Source organism: Notolepis coatsorum (assembly GCF_963971535.1).
Source record: "Notolepis coatsorum genome assembly, chromosome: 5".
Taxonomy (NCBI): Eukaryota; Metazoa; Chordata; class Actinopteri; order Aulopiformes; family Paralepididae; genus Notolepis; species Notolepis coatsorum.
The window spans coordinates 129,104,925-129,116,908 of NC_140169.1; the positions used below are offsets into that span (position 1 = coordinate 129,104,925).

General features: G+C 43.7%; 1 protein-coding gene across 1 annotated transcript in view; it reads right to left on the reverse strand.

Moving 5' to 3' along the window:
• Nucleotides 1–1,386: 1,386 nt before the first annotated feature.
• The window catches only part of LOC311228345 (serine/threonine-protein kinase D3-like), a 72,368-nt gene continuing 61,770 nt past the window's right edge, over nucleotides 1,387–11,984 (reverse strand). The window contains exons 10-18 of the mRNA XM_084314254.1: nucleotides 11,827–11,977; nucleotides 10,007–10,059; nucleotides 9,829–9,901; nucleotides 9,089–9,195; nucleotides 7,800–7,961; nucleotides 7,196–7,294; nucleotides 5,405–5,672; nucleotides 3,811–3,896; nucleotides 1,387–3,677 (exon numbers count right to left, since the gene is read on the reverse strand). Of these exons, the coding sequence (XP_084170380.1) occupies nucleotides 3,504–3,677; nucleotides 3,811–3,896; nucleotides 5,405–5,672; nucleotides 7,196–7,294; nucleotides 7,800–7,961; nucleotides 9,089–9,195; nucleotides 9,829–9,901; nucleotides 10,007–10,059; nucleotides 11,827–11,977 (1,173 nt within the window). The 3' untranslated portion in view covers nucleotides 1,387–3,503. The remainder of the gene's footprint in view (nucleotides 3,678–3,810; nucleotides 3,897–5,404; nucleotides 5,673–7,195; nucleotides 7,295–7,799; nucleotides 7,962–9,088; nucleotides 9,196–9,828; nucleotides 9,902–10,006; nucleotides 10,060–11,826; nucleotides 11,978–11,984) is intronic.

The following is an 11,984-nucleotide window of genomic DNA, read 5'->3' on the forward strand; positions in this document are numbered from 1 at the left end:
GGCTTAGAGTAGACGACAGAGTACAGCAACTTGCAATGGGCCTGGTCTACAAGATACACTATACGTACCCATGTACATGTCAAAATACTTCCCAAAGGTCAGTGAATACCACAACCACTACACCAGAGGAAGCTCAACAAATCATGTTAAACCCAGATTCGGCTCAAACAAGGGAACGCCCTACCCAAAGCTGTAAAGGAATGTGAATCCCTACCCACATTCAAAACCGCTCTTAAAGAGCACCTACGGGAGGCTGCAATTCGAAACTGGCCACCGTAAATGCCCAAAACCCCCACCACCTCCTAATAGACAGTCTCCTCCCCACCGCATGTATATATTCCCTCCCCGCCGTATGTATATTTCTCTCCCACCCACCCACCCCCTCCTAATGTACAGTCCCCTCCCCATCATATGTATATACTCTGTCAGGATCTAGGGGTAACAGTACTGTATATTTGAATACCGTTTATGTCACAAATGTATCAGTACTAAATACCTATATGTCCCTATGCCATAAATGTCATGTATGTTGTGTATGTCATAAATGTCTATATGAATTGAAAATGGGGGACCCTGATGGAAACAAGACAAACGTCTTTCTCAGGTCTGCATCCCCTTAACAATTGTATGTATTGAGCCGTACTGTATTGTACCCATTCTGAAATCTGTTAAATAAAGTTTTCATTCATCCTCCTGCAAGCTAGCCTAGTTTAGCACAAATTAATGGAAGTGGATACGGATCAGCTAGCCTAGCTGTTGCCCAAAAACACCTCTCCCAGAGTTTTAGCTGGATAAGATAGCTGATCCGTATCCGTTTCCATTCATTAGCTTAGCAGCCTGTATCTCGTTTTGCAGGAAATATACCAGACCAGTCCCATATAACGCTTATATTCAAGACGCTATAAAATGGGAATGTATTGATGAAAAAATTATTTCTTTAAGCCATTTTGAAGGGACGGTTTCTAATGTCAATTGACAATGAGAATGGACAGATAGCAATACTATAAAGTATAGATTTAGCTCTACAAATAGCCTCACGCACAATGAAACCTTATTATGATATGCTGGCTTTATAGAGTGAGATTAGACGGATCCAAATGGCCCCGAATGTGTTAATCCCTTTGCTTTTCCCCTCAAAACAACACAGTTCAGAACATCACGTCACACAATAGTTAATGGATTATCGCATGGTGCCATTTAGATTAGACTGCACAGGTTAGAAAGACCTTCCAGGGTAGACGGACCTTTTTTAACTGCTTTGTGCTGGCGGGTCTAAGAGCGGTACCACTACAATAACTTGATTATCCTTGTATGCCTTTGTTTTGAGATGTAAACGCACAACATCTGCTGCACAGAGAAAAAAACAACAGTGTCTAAGAGGTTGTCTTTATTAGATGTGAAAATTGAAATCTAGAAAAAGAAAAAGGAAACACTGACCGCTGCCAATCCAGTGGCAGCACATTATTGACGTTATTCCCAGGATGAAGCCATTATTATACCTTTTCTTTTTCTTTATATAAATGTTCTGTATATTCAACATACACCATATGGCAAACTTAACTCTATACCAGAATGCTTCACAGTACAAAGGAGAACGGGTTGAGACTGAAAAATAGAAAAATAAACGAGATTTGACAAATCTTTAGGTTTCACACACACAACCAAACTACCGCTGCCCCCCAAACGCAACAGAGAGAGAAATCGCTCCAAACACACATTTCACAGGTGGTCTGTATATATAGATTCAAAGCTAGAGCCATGTACAGTATCTTGTGCTTAGGGTCGACATTTGTCAAATGCTGCTTGTTCACAAAACCCTGCCATCAGCACGGCCAATTTGCATTTTGCAAGTCCAACATGTCATTGAGAGATCTTTGATTAGTTTAGAAAACAATAGCAACAATTTGATATTCATCGGTTTATCAAAACGGCATAGAGAAGACAATTAGACAATCAAGAGTGAAAAGGGCAAAACGATGTTGCTACTGCAGGTGCAGCAGAAACGCTGTCCTAGATGAGGATTTGCTGCGATGCTACTCTGGATCTTTCCTGTTATTTCTCTGTCCTTCCTCATAGCTTTCCATCTCCTTTAACCACAGCAGAACTAGCCTTGAGTCGGCCGGTTTCTCCACACTGAGCACTGTGCTTGACAAAACCAATAGAGCATGTGTGACCGCACTAAACCGAAGAAGAAATAAGGCAGTTAAAAGCTTGCAGAAGATCGTATGAAAAGACATTTAGTCCTGATGGAAAAATAAACAAGCTATGAGCAGAGCAGAAAATCAACGTTTAAACTTCCCTACGTTTTACTATTCCGTCCTTTATTCAAAATATGAATGTGAACAACTTAATATTAATAACCATGTAACCTGATGACACTGACAACATTCTAAACAAACCCCTACATGGAACAAATTCTCAGGCTGGAGTTGCATGTGAATCAACAATATGCTGTTGAATCCTTTTCTCAGGCGCCTTTCTAAGGTGAGACGTTCAGACTATAGCAGCTGCTGATTCCCAACTCGTCTTCATTCGAGGCCTCCAAGGGAGCCAGATGTTCTCGGAGATAACCAATAGTGCAAAGACATCCCAACAAAGAAGCGAAACTTAAACATTATATTCAATATACTGTATATTTAAAGGAACACGGCAAACATTTTGGAAAATTAGCTTACCGTCTCTCTCTGGAGAAGACGGTAAGCGAATTTCCAAAAATGTTGGCGTGTTCCTTTAAGACGTAGCGCATTTCGTATGAAGTGTTCCAGTTCGACAACATTACACAGAGTGATTGTGAAAGAAATGTTTTGGAAAAATAGCACTCTCGTGGATAGACGAACGACGATTCTATATTTCATATAGTTTTCATGAGATTTGAAAATACACGTGGACAACGTTAGAAAAAATATGCTGTAAAAGCTGAAAAGCTTTTTTAGAAGTCTTTTAAAGTCTCTTGGATTTGGTCCACACTTTCTTTTCTTTTTTAGCTAGCCCTTCAGCAGCTCCAACGAATGGCAGTGCAAATGTGTATTTCAATTAGAATCCCAATACACCTGGGGGTTGACTTCTCAGGCTCATGAGACATTGTGTAACTAACTAGTACTGCATATTATTATGGCTTGTAGAAAAAAGGCAGTGAGTAGAGAGAGAGAGAGAGGAAATAAAAATAAAAAAAGCCACATAAGGGTCTCTGGAATGTTAGGAAAAACCAAAGTAACCTGAATATCACCACCATCCTCCCAGTGAGTTCCTGTGTGATGTCACAGTGTAATTGACACAAGTGCCAGTGCAGAGCCTCCTGGTCCTGTTCCACGTGGCAACGCAAGGTGATGATGACGTCCTCCGTGTACATCCAGAACACGCCTTTTGTCTTATGGAAACCAGCAGTCTCAAAAAGAAAGCACCGGGTTCCATGGATTAAAAAAAAGCATTGGCTTCGAGGGACTCGGGGAGGGGGGGGCGGAGCCTGAATCCGTCTCACGCGGACGCGGTCCCATCGCCGGCCACTAGGGGCCCTCCTCCATGTCGTCCAGGTTGGGGGCCATAATGAAGTGCTTGGGGTAGTGCAGACTCCTCTCGTCCGCGTGCTCCTCCCAGCGAGCGTCGTCGCTCTCGTGGGTGATGTAGCGCTCCCGCCGACGCGTCTCGAACTCTCTGAGGTCCAGCCAGGTTTGGTAGTCCTGCACACAAGTGTCATTTTGGATTAGATTTAGACGAGAATCAAAAGTAACATATGTGAACTAGAAAACTAAACGCCAATATCAATGTCCTCCACGGTAAGAAATATATATATTTATCTTTTCTTTTTTTTACCTGAAGCCAGGGGTGACTGAGAGACTTGTCCACGCTGTAGCGTTTCCTCATCTTCACTTGGAGTAAGTTATTAATTAAGTCGGTGGCTGTGGGGAACGTAGGAACACACAGTAAGAAAATAAACATGGGGAAATTAAGAATAATCTGCAATGACGCCCTCCTTTCTGGGAAAGGTCTTACCTCCGACTGCTGGAGAATATAGTGCTTACTCTAGGTCTAGACAAAAGACTGCAAAAACATTTAACTGCCCTAGTCTCAAATCTGAGGTGACAGAAAGGCTCTTTCTGATGTAAGAGATTTGTGTAAAGACCCAGCCCTGAGGGTTCTAGTCTATGGTCCACCCATGGAAAAACCACAGTGGACCTGGAAGACGGACACGTTGGTGGTCCACCGGGAAGCCACTGGGAAAAGTACATTTTAGTCTGGAGAAATCTAACACTCATCCCAACGGCAAGGAAATATCTGGATACACTGAGTCGACAATTTATTATTCCACGATTGACTCCTTCAGACAAAGAACTATTATGTTGGTTTGAAGTTGAGTTGGAAAAGAAGCATTTTCAAACCTAACTACAGTATATAAAGGTGGTAAGTTGGTGTGTAGTTAAAGGCAGTAGAGGTTGAGTAAGTTTTAGGTGATTCACACTCGGTAGAGGTTGAGTACGTTTTAGGTGATTCACACTCCCGAGTGATTTGGACGGACTGTAAATACAATGGGAAAATGTTCTTGACTAACTTATGGTTCTACATATGAAGGGTACAAAGGGAGCTGTCAATCAAGCACGATCTGATCATGCCCCCACAATAGTGAGAAATGGTCTGAGCAGCCAGGTGAGCTGTTTTTGAGCTGGGTTTTATAATAGTTATTAACATTTTTAATCCTTCAAATTTGGCTCTGTGGTTAATAACACATTTCTATGTGGTGTGACATACTCAGAATACATATTTATTTTCAGAATTAAGAATTCCTTTAGTTAAGGACTAATTCTTCATGGATGGTCATGTCATCCTCAAAGACTATTCGTGCGATAAAGGTGCTGAATAAGAATTGGTATGTTTGTTGTGATTACTATAGACCGAACCGTCCAAGGGATGACTGGACTCAAACAAACCATATAAGGACAAATACAATACTTGTGTAACACAAGACAACAGGAACGCTTCACTGGGGAGGCTTTCATGTCAGTGTTTCCATTGTTCTGTCCAATGTCCTCACCAATGACTTTGGCAGCATTATATTACAATTACATGCTTTCATTCTAAACAATGAGATCAAACCAAATCCCAGCCAGAGATACATTTTTATGACGAGGGGAAAAAACATCAAAAGCAGAGGGGTGGGAAAATGTCCCCGCTCTCCTGGGCACGTACACACACACACACACACATTCTTGTATTTTCATACTTATGAGGACTTTTTACTAAATTCCATTGACCACCATTATACCCTAACCTTAATTCTGACCCTAAACCTAAAATGGGACTATTTTAAAGTGAGGACCGGCCAAAATGACTTCACTTTAGCAGATTTAGTTCATCTTTCCATCTTTGTGGACACACACACAAAAACACACACCCATCGAGTGTAATTTACCCTCTCCTGAGATGTCTTTCCATGGGTTGGGAGGGTACATGAAGGCAGCGTTCTGGATTTGGTCGTTGATGTCCTCGTCCTCGTTGAAGGGAAAGGTTCCGCTCAGGCTGACGTACACGATGACCCCCACGGACCACATGTCCAGAGAGCGGTTATAACCTTTGCTCCGCAGCACCTCCGGCGCCAGGTAGGCCGGCGTGCCGACGACCGAGCGCCTGAACGACTTCTCCCCGATGATCCGGGCGAAGCCGAAGTCACAGAGCTTCACCTGGAGGACGGACACGTAGCAGAGGATCACAGGTCTGTTCTCATCGCTGGTCTGTTCTCTCATCACAAGTCTGTTCTCATCACAGGTCTGTTCTCATCACAAGTCTGTTCTCATCACAAGTCTGTTCTCATCACAGGTCTGTTCTCATCACAAGTCTGTTCTCATCGCTGGTCTGTTCTCATCACAAGTCTGTTCTCATCACAGGTCTGTTCTCATCACAAGTCCGTTTCTCATCACAAGTCTGTTCTCATCACAGGTCTGTTCTCATCACAAGTCTGTTCTCTCATCACAAGTCTGTTCTCATCACAAGTCTGTTCTCATCACAAGTCTGTTCTCATCACAAGTCTGTTCTCATCGCTGGTCTGTTCTCTCATCACAAGTCTGTTCTCATCACAAGTCTGTTCTCATCACAAGTCTGTTCTCATCGCTGGTCTGTTCTCATCACAGGTCTGTTCTCATCACAGGTCTGTTCTCATCACAAGTCTGTTCTCATCACAGGTCTGTTCTCATCGCTGGTCTGTTCTCATCACAGGTCTGTTCTCATCACAGGTCTGTTCTCATCACAAGTCTGTTCTCATCACAAGTCTGTTCTCATCACACGTCTGTTCTCATCGCTGGTCTGTTCTCATCACAGGTCTGTTCTCATCACAGGTCTGTTCTCATCACTGGTCTGTTCTCATCACAGGTCTGTTCTCTCATCACAGGTCTGTTCTCATCACTGGTCTGTTCTCATCACAGGTCTGTTCTCATCACAGGTCTGTTCTCATCACAGGTCTGTTCTCATCACTGGTCTGTTCTCATCGTCTGTTCTCATCACAGGTCTGTTCTCAACACAGGTCTGTTCTCATCACAAGTCTGTTCTCATCACAAGTCCTCATCACTGGTCTGTTCTCATCACAAGTCTGTTCTCATCACAAGTCTGTTCTCATCACAAGTCTGTTCTCATCACAAGTCTGTTCTCATCACTGGTCTGTTCTCATCACAAGTCTGTTCTCATCACAAGTCTGTTCTCATCACTGGTCTGTTCTCATCACAAGTCTGTTCTCATTACAAGTCCTCATCACTGGTCTGTTCTCATCACAAGTCTGTTCTCATCACAAGTCTGTTCTCATCTCCAAACCCCACTTATTAGAAGATGACATGAGATATTCCTTTATTGATCCCCTTGGGGAAATGTGGGCGTCATAGCAGCATGGGGGAGGGGGAAGGGGAGGTACAGGTATGGGCAGGGTAATAGTAGAAAGACATAAATATAGGCAATACAATTTGATCCATAAAAAAAATTTATAAACAGTGTAAACAATATCATTAACTCTGAATATAAGAATATGAGAAAGTAAACGGTGTAATCAAAGGTGCAGATGCAGGGTCTGTATGCCCTATCAGTTATATAATATTATATGTTACAATAAATATGGGCAATAAAGAATTAGAATCTGAATATATACTATGAGTAAAGTAAACGGTACAAAATAAGCATGAAGCAAAGTGATGTGGGTTGAAGGGATGGACGGAGAGCTCACCTGAGGAAAGGGCTCTGCTGAGGCCAGAAGCACATTTTCGGGTTTGAGGTCACAGTGGACGATGTTCTTAAAGTGGAGGTGCCTGAGAGCCACCAGGATCTGTGGAAACAAGTACAGACATGTATTAAATACAAGTACAGACATGTATTAAATACAAGTACAAACATTTATGAAATACAAGTACAAACATGTATTAAATACAAGTACAAACATGTATTAAATACAAGTACAAACATTTATTAAATACAAGTACAAACATGTATTAAATACAAGTACAAACATTTATGAAATACAAGTACAAACATGTATTAAATACAAGTACAAACATTTATTAAATACAAGTACAAACATGTATTAAATACAAGTACAAACATGTATGAAATACAAGTACAAACATGTATGAAATACAAGTACATACATGTATGAAATACAAGTACAAACATGTATGAAATACAAGTACAAACATGTATTAAATACAAGTACAAACATGTATTAAATACAAGTACAAACATGTATTAAATACAAGTACAGACATTTAAAAGCCTACAATAGGTGTTTTTTAGTGATAACCAGAATAATAATTGACCTAGGTGACCTCACTGACCTGTGTGACCAGGAACTTGGTCAGGCGCTCGGGAAGACGACTCTTCTCACTGGACAGAATCATCTCCAGCATGTCGCCGTGGAGCTTCTCCATGACGACGAAGACCCTCTCGGGGGTTTCAAACATACACTCCAGGTTCACAATCCCAGGATGGTGGACGTTCTGTCAGGCACACGGACAGTTGAAAAAATGTACTTGATCATTTCTGTGGTAACATGACCTATGTCAAGCCCCACCCTCTTATCTTGATCCTCCAATCACGACTGTTGCTTCCCTCCGACAAGTGAGTTTGTCTGAGGGAAGCAGCAGTTGTGATTGGAGGATCAAGAAAAGAGGGCGTGGTTTGAGATAGGTCAATTGCGTGTATGAGCAGCCCACTCCACAGTAAACAGACAGAAAGCACTACTCCAGTGTATATTAACACAGTGGTTCTCAACCTGGGGTCCGGGGACCCCCAGGGGTCCTTAAGGGGGTTCCAGGGGGTCCCCTAATTTCACTATTTCATTCACAAGAGCTCAGCTAGACCAATGAGAAAATATGCAAGTGACTATTCTGATCATAGGTTTCACTTTCTGCATTGGTATCTCAGCCGTATAATTGTGGACATAGGGGTCCCTGAGTCAAGTAGGGGTCCACAGCCCTAATGTGACAATCCTGGGGTCCTTTTTTTTATCAATATAGAGAACCTTTTTATCAATATAAACCACAAACCAAAAGACTATATAATATAATATATATATAATTATAAATAATATATATATAAATAACAGTGAAGCGAGTAAGTGACACTACAAAACAAGGTCTGTTAGGCGGCTAGGTGGTGCAGTGGGTAAGGCGCTCACCACCAATGCAGGAGACGCTGGGTTCGAGCCCAGCTCTCCACATTGCTATCAGCTTGGCTGGTCGTTCATACTAATACATTTGGCAGTATTAGGGGGTGGGAAGCTGATGGGTGGGGATCGGACGTTGTGGACAGCGACTCCTACAGGTCGGTTGGTGCGCCTGCGCAGTAGAATCAGGAAGCGACGGGGGCGGCGTGCACTCCAAACGCAGACCCCCGACGCTGAAAGATCGCGCTGTGCAGGTGAAAAGATGCGACGGCTGCTACCTCGAGTACCGGAGGGGACACATGATGTAAGGCTTAGTCCACATTGCAGCCGGCTTGTGGGAGGCATGGCCTAACAGCGTTCGAGACAGGGGAGGGTAGAATTGGACGATACAAAATTGGGATGGGAGAAAAATTGAAAAATGGGAGAAAAAAGTAGAAAAAAAAAAAAAGTCTGTTCTACCTGCAGGATGGCCACCTCGTTCCTCAGCTGACTCTCCTGCTTGGTGGGGAACCTCATTTTGTCAATTACTTTGATTGCCACATCTCTTCCAGTCTTTCTGTGTTTACCTGTAAACAAAAAGGAAGGAATGCAATCAGACGACTCGTCACACAGGCGATGGCACTTGGTACAGTCTGAACTGTAGACTGTCTCCTCCTCTGTCTCCCAAATTATAGAACAGACAGCGAAGAATTCCACCAATAAACCTTTATTTATCACAGCACAGAGAAAAACAAGCGGCTTTCTCCTCCTCCTCCTCCTCCTCATCCTCCTCCTCCTCCTCCCAGCAGAACCCCAGCGTGAGGACGTGCAGAACCCCAGTGTGAGGATGTGCAGAACCCCAGCGTGAGGACGTGCAGAACCCCAGCATGAGGACGTGCAGAACCCCAGCGTGAGGACGTGCAGAACCCCAGCGTGAGGACGTGCAGAACCCCAGCGTGAGGACGTGCAGAACCCCAGCGTGAGGACGTGCAGAACCCCAGCGTGAGGAGTCGGACGTGCAGAACCCCAGCGTGAGGACGTGCAGAACCCCAGCGTGAGGACGTGCAGAACCCCAGTGTGAGGACGTGCAGAACCCCAGCGTGAGAACGTGCAGAACCCCAGTGTGAGGACGTGCAGAACCCCAGCGTGAGGACGTGCAGAACCCCAGTGTGAGGACGTGCAGAACTCCAGCGTGAGGACGTGCAGAAACGTGACTGTACCTCCGTATACGATCCCAAACTGCCCCGAGCCCAGGACCTCGTCTGCAAAGATCTGGTACACCGAGCTGATATCCTGGATGAGAGCACAGTGAGAAGTCACGGGTCGTAAGAATGTGCCGTTAGAAATCACATTACTGTGGAGACTAATCTTATCCGACGAGTGAAACACCTAACTTACCACGTTCTCCGTTATCTGAGAGTTGGACACTGATATGCTTACTGAGAGTTCCTCTGGAGAGAGAGAGAGAGAGAGAGAGAGAGAGAGAGAGAGAGAGAGAGAGAGAGAGAGAGAGAGAGAGAGAGAGAGAGAGAGAGAGAGGAGAAGAGACACAAAAAGTTTAAAACCTGTGCCAAATTATGAAGTATGTGTTACTTCAAAACCCAAGGACACATTACAAAGAGGAATCAAGTGTCAAGACAGCAGCCTTTTCAGTGAATTTTCCACCGATGAGGTGTTGTTGATTTTAGACCCTGAGCCAGGCCAGTTTAGGTCAACCCTGCTGCTGGAAGTGGGCCACTGGACATGTGGTATATCAGCATAGAAAGGCTTTAGAGTTATGAAACATTTCTGGCAGACAGTAATGTGTCTAAGCTCATTGCAACAAAATGTTAGCTCAGACTAAATGTTCTCTCACCCAATTAAGACCTCACTTCAAACCTATGGGACGTAGTGGGGTCTGTTACACCACGCTGTCCATGGAAGCTCTGTGTGGCATTATTCAACTGTGAAGCCTGACCTGCTCTTGTTATATGACTCTGGATTACTGAAGATCAGCTCAAATGATGTTATGTCACCATCTATTTATTCACTGATGTGGATTTTCACAGCAGGAGACACTTCAGCCTAAGATAACTCAAAAAAGAGCTAACCTTAAATCCCCTCAAATCCCCTAAATCATCCAAAAACAAATGTCACTATTCATTATATCCCAAACGATTATCTGGGACATTATGGTTTTACCCTGCCTGCCACGGTGGTGGCAGACCCTTCATGTGAACGCGGTAGCTCCGATAGCTTTCATTACAACCTTTTCTAATGATGGTGCACATTCATGACCTATAGAGGATGAACTCTATTGAATGTGGTGACCCTGTGACCTTTCCTTTAACGTCACCATCAGGCCAAATGTAAAATATATATTTTTTAAACATTCAAGTTTACTTTATTTGCCATGTTCAGTAGACTGAATTGGAATTCTAATGTACAAAGCTTAAAAACAGAGGAGGAACATAAACAAACCATACAGATGTATTACAAGGATACATGTAAGCAGACATTACATACAGACGTTACTACACATAAACATGAAGTAGACAATTTATGGCAGCAGCCACAACAACAACAACAGCAGCAGCAACAACATATCAGCAGAGCAGCAAAGGTGAGCAAAACCAAGCATAAAATAAAAATAGAATAAGCTATGTTACATTTTAGAATTGGTGTATCTCGAATACCTTTGTTTCTAATCTTTTCAAATTTGCTGTGCACATCTGTGACCCCTAGCGGGAGAATCCTGTTGATATTGGTGACCCCATGAGCTTTCCTGTCGTGCCGTCCTCAGAACAAACGTTCAATATTCAAATGAGTGTATCTCCTGATCCCATTGACACAAAACTTGACACACATGTTTGTTTTGCCATAGCAAGGAGGCCTGTCAGGTTCTGAGTCATCTGGCCTCATGGTGGCGCTATTCTCATAAAAACATGAACTCCTCGGCTCGAATAATAAGGGCCATGGTCACAAAAGGTGGATTAAGAATTTGTTCAGGGAGATACCTGCTGTGGGCCACCGACAGCACATGTCTAGTTTTCTGCTGACAGGCATGTTACAAGGCCAGAGCCTAAACCCAGCACTGTTACAAAAGCAAATTATCTTCCCAAACAATATTTGGAATGTGCTCCACATGAACATAGAAACATTGCACACTTACTTACTGTACATCTCCGTCACTTTGAATCTCACAGTAGCTTAGCTCAAAATCGGGGGAAGCTACTCACTGTGGTCTTTGCCGTGTCCCGGGCCGGTGCAGACGCTGGGCTGGGGGGTGACGGGCATCAGGGCCTGCCGGATGGCCTTCTCCCAGCTCTGGGCCACGTCCAGGCCGACGCCAGTGGCCGCCAGCACGGGGTTGTTGTGGACCCCGCTGTTCTCCCCG